The sequence below is a fragment of the Saccopteryx bilineata genome, chromosome 7 (assembly GCF_036850765.1).
Source record: "Saccopteryx bilineata isolate mSacBil1 chromosome 7, mSacBil1_pri_phased_curated, whole genome shotgun sequence".
NCBI classification, from domain to species: domain Eukaryota; kingdom Metazoa; phylum Chordata; class Mammalia; order Chiroptera; family Emballonuridae; genus Saccopteryx; species Saccopteryx bilineata.
Window position 1 is genome coordinate 251,692 of NC_089496.1, and position 16,566 is coordinate 268,257.

Here is a 16,566-nt window from a genome sequence, read left to right on the forward strand (position 1 = left end):
TGCAGTTGCTCAATAAATATTTGTAAATATTGTTGTCATGGAATTGTTAGGTCTGAGGAAACCACCTGCAGCCTGCTAAAATTTCTTTTTAAATAATATATTTCCTGTCGAGCAAAAGCAGGAAACTCCTTTCAATAGTGGTCACAAATCTTGATTGTACCATTTCAAAATTATGTAACAGCTTTCTCTTGGGTAGAAGTGAGTTGTTAGTCATAACTAACTGTGATTAGTTTATACCTTTGTAACATTTTCATATGCAGAAAACTATAAGTCAAAAATGGTTCCTTTGTGAAACCCATGTCCTGATTCTTTAATTTGCAACATATGTACAAAACTGAAAATAAAATCTGCAGAGACCAAAGAATTTCAGATATGCTTTAAGCATTGAAAAATATGCATTCATTATTTTCTTTATAATCTCAAAAAATGGGACTGTTTCTGAGAATGTCAAATGAAACTAGTGGTGTTGCCAGATAAGACCTTGTGATATTGTTGTATAAATGTAAAATAAGGATTGAAAAAGAGGAGTGCCCAGTAGGATGTGATGAGGGAAAAATCAAGGGGATGAGCAGTGATATTAATTTAGCCACTCCTTCATTCAATAAATATTTATTGAGTGCCTACTATGCTTCTTTTGCTGGGAAACAGAACAAAGCTGAGGTAGGCTGCCTTTATAGAGCTCACATCTCAATGAGAAAGACACATTTTGTAGTGCACAAAAATTGCAATTATGATTTATAATAAGAGGAAGAAGTACAAGGTACTTTGTGAACTACTGTTAGAGATGGAATTAAGCAAGACGAGTGGAGACAAAACACCTCGGCAAGGCAACTTTAATAACTTCTGCAGAAAGGTGTGCTGCTGCTAGTGAAAGCCAGCCAGTGAGCACAGGAACAGGGGGGAAATTCTATTTTTGTCCCTAATCCAGGCCCTAGGCTCCTGGGTCTTCCTCCATTGGCTGAAGTGTTGACCATACAATTTTATTCTCTCTTGATTAGCTAGTTTAAATGGCCACGCCAAGGTGGAAGGGAGAAATGGGGATATCATTAATTAGGCAAGGGGGTTGAAGAATGGTCAGAAAAAAACAGATGACTGGATGAAGAGGGTTGGGGATTGGTAAACAAGTTAGCTATTTCTCATTCTAGTCTCTGGTTGGAGGAATCTAAATAAGGGGGTTTGGGAATTAGTTGAAGAACATGAGTTAAACATTTCCTTTACTACTAACAATGCTACTAATTCAGGAAGCATAGGAAACTTTTCCCTGAGGAAGTGAATTAAGTCCAAAATATGAATTCCAAAATATGAATTAAGTCCAAAATATGAATTCATGATAGCTAGGTGCTGGTGTGTGTGTGTGTGTGTGTGTGTGTGTGTGTGTGTGTGTGTATGAAAAAGCATGCTGGGAATTGGGAGGGGTGCGGGAGGGTAGAGAAAGACTCCAGCGGGGGCCGGGCAGCAGGGACAGTGCACATCAAAGCTCCAAGGAGCAGGCAGAGGTCAGTGTGGCTGGATCACAAAGAAGCAGGGAGAGAAGTAGCTTAAGGCTATAGAGATGAGCAAAGGCCAGACCCTGGAGGGCCTTTGGAATTGAACCTGAGAGCCACATTAAGCCACTGCAAATCAGTGTGACATGGTCATATGTGCATTTTTATGACTTACTCTGGTTTCTGAAAAGGAGTGAATTAGAAGGGGTGAAGAATGGATGTGGAGAAATTATTTAGGAAGCTCTGACTGTAGCCCAAATAAGAAGGATACAGTGGTTTAGACAAAGTTATTGCCACTGTTGAGAAGAAGATAGATTTGGATTGGACATAGAGAGAAAGGCAGAGGGGTTCCAGGACCACTCCTTGCACACAAACCCAGACTCAGAACACGAAGCAAATGGTGGTTCTGTGTACTGAGATGTGCACACTGACTGAAAGAGAAGCCAATTTGAGAACAAAACCAAAAGTTTAGTGCTCAATGAGAGATGTGTTGAGTCATCCAGTGGCTATTTCTACAGCATGATCTTCAGAATTTACTGTTTTTAATCACAGCAAAGATGATGGAGAATGAAGAAAACTTGACTATAGAATACTAAGAACTTTAGCCTTTGCCATATGATGAAATGGTAATGCGAATAATATACTTGGCTTAGATGTGCACTATTTAATTATAATGCATAAAAATCTGTAAAATAAAAGGAACAAAGGTAGAAATGACAAAAGAATATTAACTGCCAACTAAATGGCAGTTTCTTAAAAAGAACACTGCAGTATAACTTGCCAATTAGAAGGGACACAACCACAAGGTCATTGCATGTTATGTCAAACAATAGAGGCAATATAGGCACATATTTGTCAGAATCACAGAATATTTCACCATGAAGGACTAACTCAAGGGAAAACAACTAACAATAAGAAAAGGCATTCATCAGTGTCTCATGAAAAGGTCACACAATAAAAGTTTTGCAATTTTTTTACATTAGTATGATTAGCATCATTCCTTCATTTTCTATGTGTTAATATCATTTAAGGTATTTTAATAGATAATTTTATTATTAATCACACACACATAAAAAAAATGCAACATGTGGCCCTGGCCGGTCAGCCCAGTTGGTTGGAGTGTCTCCCTAAAACAATGTTGCAGTTCTATTTTGGTCAGGGCACATATAGGAAGTGACCAATGAGCCTGACCTGTGGTGACACAGCGGAGAAAGCCTTGACCAGGAACACTGAGATTGCTGGTCAAAGTCCTAGACTTGCCGCGTCAAGGCACATACAAGAAACAACTGTGACCAGCTGATGCTTTCTGCTTCTCCTGCACCCCTTCTCTCTCTCTCTCCTTTCTCTAAAAATAATAAAATGACCAATGAATGCACAACTTAAATGGAACAAATGAGTGCTTCCTTTTCTCTCTCTATCTCTAAAATCAATCAATTAAAAAATGCAACTTGTAAGAAGCAATATTTATTTCACCCTTTTAAAAGTATTATACAATAAAATAAACCTTGGCCTCAGTTGGCCAGCTTCAGAATTCTAGGTAATTGTACTGCAGATACTACTAGGGCAAATAGAATGCACTGTAGAAACTATAGCCCTTCTCCTGGGTCCTGAAGAATGACAATTATAACAGGCTAGTCTGACTGATTAACAACAACAACAACAAAAAATCAAAATGAGAGAAACTTTACAAAAGGGTGAAGTAAAAGATCTAGAGAATATGATCATACCTGTCCCCCTAACGAGGGTCCCACAATAGCCAATCAGAAGTCCCAGCATTAGAATCCCATTCCCATAGAAAGAGGAGCAAACTCACTGTGAGAAAATGTATATTGTTAACTTGACTCTCTTTCTAACTGATTATGGGCCTTGGCTAATTTCTTTAGCATTTCAGAGACTTGGTGTAATGAAGAAACACTATAAAATGTCCTCTAACTACTTTTACAAGCCTAAACATCCATGAATCTCGAGAAAAACACTGGAGCATGAGAATTATTATACTGAAAACCATTCTACAGAAATAATTTCATAACCATTAGATATATAACCAAGATCTTAATGGCAACATTCAAAACTTTCCTCTGCTCTATTCTATTTTGGCACAAATGAGGACCTCCAAGTTAAAATTGTAATCTTTCCCTGGACTGGAACATCTAGTTTCCTTCTTCTGCTGTTTCCCCTCATAGCACTTTCTACCTTTTACCATACTAAACTACATATTTCTTGTGATTTTGTCAATCTGCCTACCCCTACCACCAAACAAAAGTTCTTCCTGGGCAGGGAATTTTGTTGTCTTGTTCATGGATGTATGCCAAGTACCTGGAATAGCACACAACATACAGTAGGTACTCAATTAATATTGTGAATGGGTGAATGAGTGAATTCCTAAAATAAATTTAAAATAAAACATTCCCAACTTAAGTAACAATTGTGAAGGCAGATCTAACCAACTAGGCATTGGTCTATCAGCACAGTGTTATTTATATATATATATATGGAAGTATATTTTAAATAGATTTGCCTTTTGAAATAATACAAACTTAAAAAAAAAAGCATTGAATATTGGCTCATTAAATTGATTTGACCTTGTTCCCAGGATAGAATTCATTTAAGATCATGAAAGTTCAAAGTCAATGAATCATAAAGCAATTATAAAACAAAAAAGGAAATGACATCTTTTATGAACTCTGTAAATTCAAAACCATTTAAGGGTAATATTATTATGTTAGGAATTCCTTAGAGCTGGTATCTGAAGGTGAAAGGCTCGGCTATAAAGTAAGAAGATGGTAAACAGATATTTACTAGGATTGATCCAACCAAATAAATACTAAACTTCAAAGGAATTTCCCTTAATGAATAATCTTCAGAACAAATTTACTAAGCACACAAGAAAATTGGGCTAATTGCTTTATAATCATATTTCATTTTTAACTGAAACTTCTCTCAAATAAGTCACTCACTAGTCTATTAATAACAATAATAGCAAGAACAACAGAAGTAAAGGTTCAGAACTTACATATTTACTGTCTCATTTTTAAAATGAGGCATTTCAGTTGTAGTGAGAATAAATTCTTCAATGTGAAATGACCAGAACTTAAACTCAATCTGTTTAATGCTAAAGCCCATGTTTGTTACTGAAGTGCTAGCTTGTCTCTTGTTTTTAAAACTTAAATGTATCACTAAAAAGCAATATTTGATACCATTGAGAACATTGAAAACTTATTTCTATATATTCTGAAGACAAACACAAAAAAAATTTGAACTACTTTATTTTTTGGCAGTCCTCCTTGAAATTGATTCACAACTCCCTTTGGTATTTACTTTGAAAAGAGAATAGTGCTCATTTTAACTACAAAAGTTGTTTTGTTTGTAAAAAAAGAAAAAAAATTACCCCGTATATAAAAATTACACTAATTTTCATTCCTGAAAACACACACACAACTTGAGGGACTCTGTGCCCGTTCATCCTCATGTTGTCAGCATCTAGCACAGTGCCTGCCACTTAGTGCTCAATAAAAATGTTAAGAAAAAAAGAATCAAGAAAGACATAATTGCTCCAGCTAAGTCCATCTCTGTGTGGTTATGCTTTAAAATGTCAAATAATGCTATTAATGGGAATTTCTCTATGTCCATTGAACAGACAGAAATTGAGTAGCTACTATCTATGCTCTGCTTTGTATTAGGCACTAGCAGTACACCATAAAAAAACTGGAAATTCTTGAGTGATATCTTTGTTTTGCTAATGAGATGTTCTAAAATCTAAAACAATTATTTATAATCATTTTTATATCATTTCTTTTCACTGCTCATAATTAGCCCTTTCTAGTATTAGAAAACAAAATTCAACTGAGTAAATTTGAAAACTGAATTGACTTTATTAAGTTATTAATGAATCAAGCAGTATCATATCTAGCATCTAGAAAGGCCCTCTGAAGAACTGTTCAAAATGGAAGGATTTTATAGGAAGAAAGGTGAGGCAAGTCAGTGATTTGGGTAGGGAGGTGGGAAGAAAGAATTATTTTGGGGATTGAACATCTTTTCTTTGGGGGAATAGAAAGCAAAGGCTTTTTATTAAACAGATTGCCTCTTCTTTCTATGGGGGATAGAGAGGGGCTATGTGACAGATTACTGATGCTTGACCAGATTGAGATTATGGTTGATTATGTTTCTGGAAGAAGTTGAAATTGCAATTAGATCAGGTATCGTGGGCTTTTAGCACAAGTGACACCATTTTGGACCTGTGTTTCAGTTATTTATCTGCTTTTTATTTCCCTTTAGTACTAGTCATTATAGTTTTATTTTTAAATTCTTTTTTTTTTGTATTTTTCTGAAGTGAGAAGTAGGGAGGCAGAAAGACTCCCACATGCACCCAACCAGGATACACCCAGCATGCCCATCAGGGGGCAATGCTCTGCCCATCTGGGGCATTGCTCCATTGCAACTGGAGCCATTCTAGTGCCTGAGGCAGAGGCCATGGAGCCATCCGCAGTGCCTGGGCCAACTTCGCTCCAATGGAGCCTTGACTGCAGGAGGGGAAGAGAGAGATAGAGAGAAAGGAGAAGGGAAGGGTGGAGAAGCAGATGGGCGCTTCTCCTGTGTGCCCAGGCTGGGAATCAAACCCGGGACTTCCACACATTGGGCCGACACTCTACTGCTGAGCTAGCTGGCCATGGCCTTATTCTTAAATTCTTAATTTTTATTCCTTTTGTGATAGTCTATTGATTATCTTTATTAGGATATCTAGGTTAAAATACTACTTACTCAATAGCAAACACTTTTAAAAATGTTAACCTGATTTATTTCTTACAAAAACCTTAGGTGGGGTCTGTTATTGTGTCTGTTTTGACGATGCAGAAATGATGGTTTTAAAAGATTGATTAACCTATCCAAAGCCACTCAGCTAAGGGGTGAAGTTGGAATTTAAATCCTTATGAGCCCTATTTTATTCTCATGTTTTTCTTGATCTTATTCCTTTGTCCTCTCTCCCATTAATTCCATAATTCATTTTAAAATATCTTCTTGTGTAAATAAGATAGATTTATTTAAATAGAGGACAGGGACTTGCTCAAAGTTTTAAGGATGATTGAGATTACAGAACTTTGAAAGCGCTCTAACGATAACTTAAACAGCTACCCTATTAGTCTAACTTCCATAAAGTTGTCTCTGATATCAGACTCATGACACTTAACATTTTCAGCAAGTATTGAATCTTTATTTTTTGTAAGTTGCTATACTATTAAAAATAAAAAGAAAGGCCTAATTATAAAAACATTAATAGATAATAACAAATGAGCAGTATAGATAATGAGCAGTAGGACTGGGGAGGGTTAGAAATCCCTTCTGACTAGTGGAGACAGAAGTATTCACAGAGGAATAAAATTGAGGCTTTTTTGAAAAATTGAAATTGTTGGGGTGCTCTGGATAACATAATTATACAGATTTCCGGTGCCTTATTTCCCATTCACTTGACAAATGGCTAAGTTACTTAATTTTAAATTAAGTCAATTTATTATCATCTCACTGCCATTTTAATGCTGTAGTGTTGACTAATCATGTTGAGAAATAACTTGGGAGATGATTAGAGTTACATTGAGAGCTAGTTTTTTTTTTAAGTGCATGTGTGTATATAGTCAATCTGATGTAATCCAACATGAGTTTAGGTACAGTCATTCAATGTTCTTTATCATCAAGACAGTACATGTCCTTTATAGGTAGAAATTGATTACACCTAAGTGGGTGGAGAATGTGTGAATCCTTTACTGTTGCCAAAACTGAGTCATTTGTCTTACTTTTTGGACTGGAAATCCCAGGTATATATTTTCCTCTTACTCAGGTCAATAAAGTGCATCAAAGTGAATTTACATTCATTCTTTCAGAGTGCTGAGCCTTTAATTCAGACTCAGATTGGTAAAACAAAGGAGCTAGGAGGAACAGGGGAAATGAATTATAGGAGTAATCAGGGAAAGAAACACACAGGATTTATAGAAGAGGCATGAGAAGACTCTCCTGAAAGAAAAATTCTCTTTTTAGGAGAAGAAGGAAAAGTAGGTGAAAACATAATAGACAAGTTGTAAGAGGGGCTTGAGATAATAAAGGGTTGAGGAAGGCAGGATCTGAATATTTATCTGAATATAAAACCAGAGAGTCTGCATGTCCATTATGACACATTTTTAATTTTTTTACCATATTTTAAACTGTATTTTTTTTTGCAATTACAGTTGACATTCAATATTATTTTGTATTAGTTCCAGGTGTGTAGCATAGTGGTTAGATAATCATATATTTTATGAAGTCTATCCCCCAGGTATTTTCAGTACCCACCTGGCACCATACATAGTTATTACAATATTATTTATTATATTCCCTGTGCTGTATTTAGATCCCTGTGACTGTATTGTAACTATCAATTTGTACTTCTTACTTCTTCCACCCTTTACACCCAGTCTCCCAACTACCCTCCCCTCATGCAACCATCAGTCTGCTCTCTACATATAATGCATTTTGGTCAATGCTTATTGATTGATAGAAACACATGTAATGGATTTTCTACTGATGGCAGAATTGAAAATCTGAAAATTCCACATTAAAGAAATGTAAACATTTATTAACAACAAATTTACAAAGATTAAAAAGGAAGAAATTGGAATTAAGATTTAGATTGATTTGTGCATTGTTTAATAGGCTATAAGATAAAGAGAACTAATGAGTACAGCTAAAACACTGGTGGACCTTTCACATCTAATATCTAATATTTCACTGCTCTATGGCAAACACTCTTTACCTTTAAAATTGAATTGTTTGATAGATCTTTGCATATTATATGTGCTTGAGGTAGGGTAGAAAGGTGTGTTTCAGAAAAGGTTAATGTTATTTGGGTGGCAAACAGGTTCAAAGAAAATAAGGCAACTAGCCTGACTATAGCATTTATAGAATTCTACCACTGGAAAAGCACTGTACTAACTGTGACACAAACAAGTACAAAGACACAATTTAAGTCTATCTGGGACATAAAAATGCTACAAATAAAATAATCTATGATCTCCTCTAGGTGGAATATAATGTTTAATTCCTCTACCACTGTAATTTAGCATAACGTTTAGCATATGGCAAGCACTTAGTAAATTTTTATGGAATAAATACTGACAACTAAAACTCACATTTATGAAAAAAATATCCCCATAAGTATATATAAGTTCACATAATTAAAAGTATATTTTTAAATGTTTATTGATTTTAGCAAGAGAGGAGGGGTGAGAAAGAGAGACAGGAACATCTATCTGTTCCTGTGTGTGCCCTGACCGGGGATCAAACAGGCAACCTCTGTGCTTCAGGAGGATGCTCTAACCAACCAAGCTATCTGGCCAAAGCAGTAACTTAAAACATTTTAAGCAGCATACCAAATTGGAACAATGTTCTACCTTAGAATCAAATATCTTCATATAATTTTACACTCAGACCACACTTTTTAAAATCAACCTGCTTGTTCTTTTTTTTTTTTTTTCATTCATTTGCTTCATACATATTTATGGAGCATCTACTATTTGCCGGACGATGTTTCTAGGTGGTTCAAGCCAACATGAAACATGTTGGTTCAAGCATGACATTTGAGTAAAGACCTAAAAAAATGAGGAAATGAGTTATACTGTACAGTTAACTAAAGGGGAGAGAGTTTCAAGCAGAGGAAGTGTTAAGTACAAATGACCTAAGCTGGGAGCATACTTGGATCTTCAAGGAACAGAAGATTGAAGAGATTGGAACAGAATTAATGAGAAAATATGATAGTAATAGGAGGTCAGAGTTAAGAGGAGGCCAGATCATGTAGGTACTTGGGGGAAAACCTTGCATGTTACTCTTTCTGAGGAGGGTAATGGTTGGATTAGTGACAGAATTTGACTGACTAAACCAGTGGTTCTCAACCTTTCTAATGCCATGACCCCGCAATACAGTTCCTCATGTTGCAGTGACCCCAAACCAAAAAATAATTTTGGTGACTACTTCATAACTGTAATTTTGCTACAGTTATGATTCAGAATGTAAACACCTGATATGCATTATGTATTTTCCGATGGCTTTAGGCGGCCCCGCCGGGGTCGCAACCCACAGGTTGAGAACCGCTGAACTAAACAATAAACCCTGGGGAGGGGAGGATGGAGAAAGACTGTTAAAGAAGAATAAAGGTAGAAGTAGAGAGACTAGTGTTGATATTATTGCAATATTCATGGTGACAGATGCTGGGGGGAGTGGCAGTGAAGGCATGAAATGGAATTGTATTCATTTTCTTTATTATCATATTTATGTACTGTTTCTCCCCACTTTATTATTCCATTGAGCATAAGAGAGAATATACATGGCTACATAAGTGAGGGCTAAAAAATGCCAAGAAAGGCCAAACATAGATTGAGATAGGGGAATTATTACTAATATGTGACAACTGTTGATTGTTTAGGCTGTTTTGGGCATTGTACAAGTCTTTTAAATAGATAAATTACTTAATCTTGCAGTAACACTGTAAGATACAGTAAGTCCTCACTTAACATTGTTGATAGGTTCTGTGGCTATATGTAAAATGACATATAACAAAACAAATTTAACTGCAGGCTAATTGATATAAATAAGAGTTAAATTTGTAGGGAATCTCATCAACGTTATAACCAAACTACACTGAACAAATTGGTGTTGAACAAAATGACGTTATTTGAGAATCTGCTGTACCATTATTACCACCTCGTTACCAGAGAGAGAACTGAGGGACAGAAAAGTTAAGTAATTTATTCAAACTCACCCAGAAAAACAGCAGAAATGGTACTTGAATCTAAGTTCTGAGTCTAAAACCCAAACCGTGAAGTAAAGTTAGGTACTGAAGACAATTGTAAATTAACTTAAAGATTTACATGTAAAAAGGCACAGAGTGAAAAAATAAAAGAGCAAATCATATGAGAGGTGAGTTTGCTGAAATGGAATGAATATTTATGTATGTTTTGGGGCAAAGAAGAGAGTATAAAAAAGGTAGGTGGATGAAGATGGTCAGAAGGAAGTAATACGTTGTAGTTCTTGAAAGCTAAGTGGACACTTAGATCTGCAGTAGTTGGTGGTAGGGAGCATTGAGCATTGCAGGTTTTCTAAGATGGAGTCATAATATGAAAACATTTCTTGGGGCTTGAAAAGGCAGCTTAGTAGAGAGGACTGTAATATATACTACAGTGTAGGCTAATAGTTACAGAGTGTAGTTATGAGGGCTGTACTGATTTCAAGTTCTGGGTCAGCTGCTTACCCACCATGTGACTTTGGGCAAAAATGTATCCTCAGTTTCTTCCACTATAAAATGGGCATAAAAATATTAGTACCTACTTCATGGGATTCTTTTGAAGATTAAATAAGTTAATTTTTCAGGTACATGGGACAGTTTCTGGTACAAGGCCAGTGCTTAAGAAATGTTTTTATTATTATTATTATATTATTATATCATTATTTACACAAATATGTATAGGATAGACTGCAGCAGGGATGAAAATCTTGGGTATTGGGAGACCACATACAAAGCTGTGCAAGATCTACATGCTGATGGAGGACAGAAAGTTGCAGAATTCTGAAAAAGCGCACCTCAAAAAGGAAAAACAGCTGCTTGAACAAAAGTGTGTGAGTAAAGATTTGGAAACGTTGGGTTTCCCACAGGAACGGCCAAGTGCAGCTGTAACCTATCACCAGAAGTAGCGGGCAGTAATGTGAGACAAGAGTCAGTCTTTAAAGGTCAAAGACTGTGGCTTGGAAGTAGCTAGAACTGTCTACTATTTTAGGTCCATCATCTTTTATAGCCATATTTTCGACAGTGGATCAAAGAAACCAAAAATATATATAATAGAAAAACAGAACTTTATTGAAAACTCTGGGCTGTTCTGATCTTTGAAATGTGTATGTCCTTGATAGAGATTTTCACCTGAAGCTCAAGCCTGTAGACACAGTATAATCAGCATAATATTATACTTTTTAAAATATCCTGCATGTTTTAGGGAGTATTTAAGGCAGTATACATACAGTATAACAAGATCACAAACTAAAGATGGGACAAAGTCAAACGTGGAAACAGAAGAGAGGCATAAATCAGATTAAAAATGCAAGTGAGGAAGAGGAAAGCTTTTCCCATTTGCTCCCGGTGGACCACAGGGCTTGTTGTAAGCCTTTAAGCAGTGAACCTGTGCTGGACACATACATATCCAATTAGAACACAGAGAATATTAGTGGCCTGTTAGAAAGTCTAATTAATTAACAGTTTGTAAAGAAAGAAACCTGATCGTATGGCAAATAAATACATACATACATACATACATAAAATCAAGGCAAGAAAAATTTGGAGTAAAGGACGGAAAAAAATGACAGTTTTGAACATGATGTAAAGAAAGCAGGGAAAATACACTGTGCTGTAAGAAATAAAAGTGTTTTCTTTTAAACTTTTGTAGTGCGCAAAGAGGCAACAGGTGAAAGGCAGAGAATGCAGACTGAAGGTCACTAAAATATGTTGCCCCTAGGTTTATGAGCAGGAAAAACTTCTTTAACACTGCTGTATGAGTTTTAATTGTGAAGATTACTTACTATTCATCAACTTGAGGAAGATAGTGGACAAGAAAAAATTAGTAAGATTGCAGCAGTAAAATATGAAATTAAATTACAACTAAAGTAATATGCCAAAATACACAATACATCTTTAATAATCTGAATTAAAATGTAAGAGTTTTGACCCTGGTAGGGTAGGTCGGATCTCCAGTGAGTGGAACAAACCCATGTTTCTCTCTCTTCCTTCTCTCTCTCTAAAATCAACCAATAAATTTAAAAATATTTTTTAAAATGTAAGAGGTTTGAAATACCTTGGGAATAACAAGGACATTGATTTGATGGCTAAGATATGAATATATTACTTACTTTTAAATGCTATTTCTACCCTGAAAATTGTTTTAATTTACATATTAATTTTTCCCTACTTATTTCCTTCCCTAATCTTCAATTATAAGGTAGATAAACAGATAACCTCAGAGATTGCCAAACATACTGAAGAAAGACTCTTGTAGAAAAATTTCACCTGGCCTTTTTAAAGGTGCTGTTAGGAAGGGAAGTTTAACTCATTTTAACCACAAAATGGGCTAGGTCGTAGATTGTTTTACTAACTGTATTAAATGCAATGCCAAAGAAAGTTTCTCTCATCTACTCGAGCCCCGGGGAGCCAAGTGGGTGCCTATCAGACTTTTCTGTACTTACTGAGACAGAACTATAAATGTAAGCACCGCGGATGTTTCAGCTGGTAGGCGGTTCTCCACTTGCTCTTTTGCTGACGCCAACGGTAGCAAGGACATTCCTCTTGGAAAGCCAACCTGTTCCATAACTTGTCGCGCAATCAGCATTCAATCTAGCGGGGCGGGGAGCAGTGCTAACTGGCCCTGTTGATTGGTTCCACAAAAGAGACTCGCTCCACGCTCCGCGCTCACTCCCCTGGCTTCAGTGAGTCGGAGTGCCGCCGAGCTTCGGCTCCTCCTAGCTCTCGGAAGCCGGGGTTCTGCTCTCTTCCGCCTGGGATTTCCACTAAGGTCTGCCTCTTTTCTAACAAAATTCACGTCTCGGGGAACGATCCGAGGAAAGGCCAAGGTAGGGGCGTGCGAAGTTGGGGATTGGACGGGGACCCAAAGTAGGATTCTCCAATTTCTTGAGGTTGGTCCTTGTAGGACAAAGGCTTCGGAGGGCATGGAGGGGGAGATTCCAATGGGGAAGTCCATGGGACCAAGTGGGGGTGAGACCTAGACTCACTCCGGGAGCTCCTGGAGCATCCCTAGCCCCAAGTTTTCGGCTCTGGCCACGCGTACTGGATCCTTTTGTCCTGAGCGCGTAGAGCCAACTCCGGGCAGAAAGCGGGTTCTGAGCAAGAGGGCGGGTGGACGGAGGAAGCATTGCAGTTCGCGCGGGGACCGCGGAGGGAGATCCTTCCTCCTTGGCGGCGGGCAAAGTCCAGGAGGCGCTGCCTTCCTGCAGCGCTGCTCGCGTTCAGTGGCTGGAGGCCGTCGCGGCCGGAGTAGCTGGGGAGCGTCAGGGCGAGCGCACCGCCCACTGCTCGCCCGGCTCCGCGCGCGGGCGTCAGCCTCGCCTCAGCCTCTAGAGGGTCACACCCGTGGGTCATTGGCTATGGCTTCTCCTCAGATCGCTATGGATCTTGAAGAAGGCCGCAAGGGAGGAGCAGGGAAGAAATTCTGGAAAATGAACCCCAAAAGGTAGCCAGTTTGTTTCACTTTCATACTTTCTGTAGCCTGAGATTTGGGCGATTTGTTTCTAGCCTCCTCCAGTACTGAAATCAATGAAGAGGTGATGATGACGACGATTTTAACTTTTAACACTAACAAATGTTCTGCGATGTCCGCTGGCAGAGCTGAGCACGGCGTCTGCATTTTCCCTTGGCCCTAGTGAGCTTCTTCCACACCTTTGAACGTTAGGACAGTGCTCACTCACATCCTTTTCCGTGTTTTATATCCTGCTTTACAAGCCATGTTGATGAGCCATTATCTTCATGCCTGCATCACGTGCAACTTGTGAGCTCTGTTCTGTGGTCCAGGCTCTTGCTTCTGGTAGAGCAGTCACAAGCTTTGCATTGTTGGTGGCATGGCAGGTGGGACAGAAGGCCAAAACTACATTTAGGTGTTCGTGATTTTAAAAGGGCAATAAATATCTGACCCTCGTAAAAGAAATTGTGAAAAGAGAAGACTGCAGTACCAAAGAAGCTACTAGCATGGTGTGAAAATATCCCGATGTATATGGAATTGGTAATGTCACCCCTCAGGGAAAATAATTTAAGTAAATTTGGGTCGCATTGCAATGTCTACCCAGGGAGTTTTAAATTTCACATAATAGGTTCATTGTTGGTAGAAAATGGCAATATAAAAGAAATATGTTAGAAACCGAGCTTTTTTAGTGTAAGAGAGATGAAATACAAATGTCACTTCAAACAAATTTTTTAAAAAATAATGTTAAATTTGAATTGGAAACTTCAGTATGAATTCATTATTTTTTAATAGCTCTGTCCACTGAAAGGGATAATACCAGTGAGCACACTGAATACCAGATCTTGGTTTCTAAGTACCATTCTCATTAAAAGGACTGTGAACCCCTAGACAAGTGGCTAAGTCCAACCAGAACTGGGCAGGGGGAAGGGGGGACCTTGAATATCTTGTACCATGCCAAAATAGGGAAGTGGAATTTAATTAAGTTGTCAAAAGACATGGAATTTGGCTTGAAGGGGGCTTCTACTGGCCAAATATGGTACAGTATGAGAAACAAAAAAAGAAGTGACTGAACTTGATTGTGAAATACTGAATACAATCCATGAATCCTAATAAAGTTTAGAGGAGCAGAAAACTAAAAGAGTGAGAAAAGTAGAGAGAATAAAGGAACATTCTTTAAAGAAAAAATACTAGTTATCATTTTGAACTAGCTTTGTTATAATTAATTCAGGCTAGGATTGTTAATGGATACTAAACCACTCAGAAAAAACGTTGCATCTAAAAATTATCTATGCCTGACCAGGTGGTGGCACAGTGGATAGAGCGTCAGACTGGGATGCAGAGAACGCAGGTTTGAGACCCCAAGGTCGCCAGCTTGAGCGCGGGCTCATCTGGTTTGAGCAAAAGCCCACCAGCTTGAACTCAAGGTCGCTGGTTCCAGCAAAGGGTTACTCGGTCTGCTGAAGTCCCGCGGTCAAGGCACATATGAGAAAACAAATCAATGAACAACTAAGGTGTTGCTACGCGCAATGAAAAACTAATGATTGTTGCTTCTCATCTCTCTCTGTTCCTGTTTGTGTGTCCCTATCTATCCCTCTCTCTCTGTAAAATAAATAAATAAATAAATAAATAAATAAATAAATAAATAAAAATTATCTAAAATTCTTACTAATTGGAAAAAGAAAAGTACTTCCCCAGTGGGTAGATTTTGCAGTTAGTATTTTAACTAACTGTGTTAGTGACAAGACACCATCCAGAAAGTATGTTAGGAAAAATATTTAGTCTGAATCCAATTAAACTTCTAGACTGTTGTCCAGTAGAAATATAACGTGAGCTACCTTTGTGACCATTACTTTTTAGTAGGAACATTAAGAAGTTTAAAAAGAAACAGGTAAAATGAATTTTGAAAATATATTGTAAGGAACCCACTATATCCAAAATATTATTGTTTCTACCTGTAACCAGAATTATTAATCAGATAGTTTACATTCTTTTTTCATATTCTAGTCCTCTCTTAACTGTGAGGATATGTTCCAAGACCCCTGGTAGATGCCTGAAATCAAAGATAGAACCTGACCCTTTGGCCCTGACCAGTTTGCTCAGTGGATAAAGCATTGGCCCCGTATATGGATGTCCTGGGTTCGGTTCCTGATCAGGGCACACAGGAGAAGCAACTATGTGCTTCTCTCCTTCTCCCTCTCCCCCTTCTGTCTCTCTTCCTCTCCTGAAGCTCCATTGGTTCAAGCATTGGCCCTTGGCACTGAAAATAGCTTGGTTGGTCCTAGCATCAGCCTCAGGTGCTGAGGATAGCTCAGTTCACTCAAACATTGGCCCCACACAGGTGGCTAGGTGGATCCCTGTTGGGGTGCATGCAGAAGTCTTTCTTACTATCTTCCTTCCTCTCAAAAAAAGAAAAAAAAGAAGAAAAAACCTTACCTTTTATATATTGTAGAATTGACCTTTAAATAGCACAAGTTTGAACTACATAGGTTTACTTATACTCTGTTTTTTTTCATTTGGCCCACACGGTTCAAAACTGTGTTGTTCAAGGATCACCTGGTGACTGGGAATCTTTCTATGTAGGGGGCTGACTAAAGGTATACTCAGATTCTATGCAGGCAATCAGTGTCATTAAGCCTCCTAAGTTCTTTAAGGGTCAACTGTTTTTTCCTATACATACACATAGTAAAGTTTAATTTATAAATTAGGCACAGTAAGAGTAAGAGATTAACAACAATAACTAATAATAAAATAAAGCAATTATAACAATATACTTTAATACAAGTTACATGAATGGCTTTGGAAACATTATTAAATAAAATAAGAGTTACTTG

At 37.6% G+C, this 16,566-nt stretch overlaps 1 protein-coding gene across 1 annotated transcript in view; it reads left to right on the plus strand.

The window, feature by feature from the left end:
• The first annotated feature begins 12,941 nt into the window (after positions 1–12,941).
• LOC136310688 (ATP-dependent translocase ABCB1-like) overlaps positions 12,942–16,566 on the plus strand; it is a 147,040-nt gene continuing 143,415 nt past the window's right edge. Inside the window, 2 exon segments of the mRNA XM_066239531.1 lie at positions 12,942–13,112; positions 13,659–13,729. Coding sequence (XP_066095628.1) covers positions 13,665–13,729 — 65 coding nt within the window. The 5' untranslated portion in view covers positions 12,942–13,112; positions 13,659–13,664.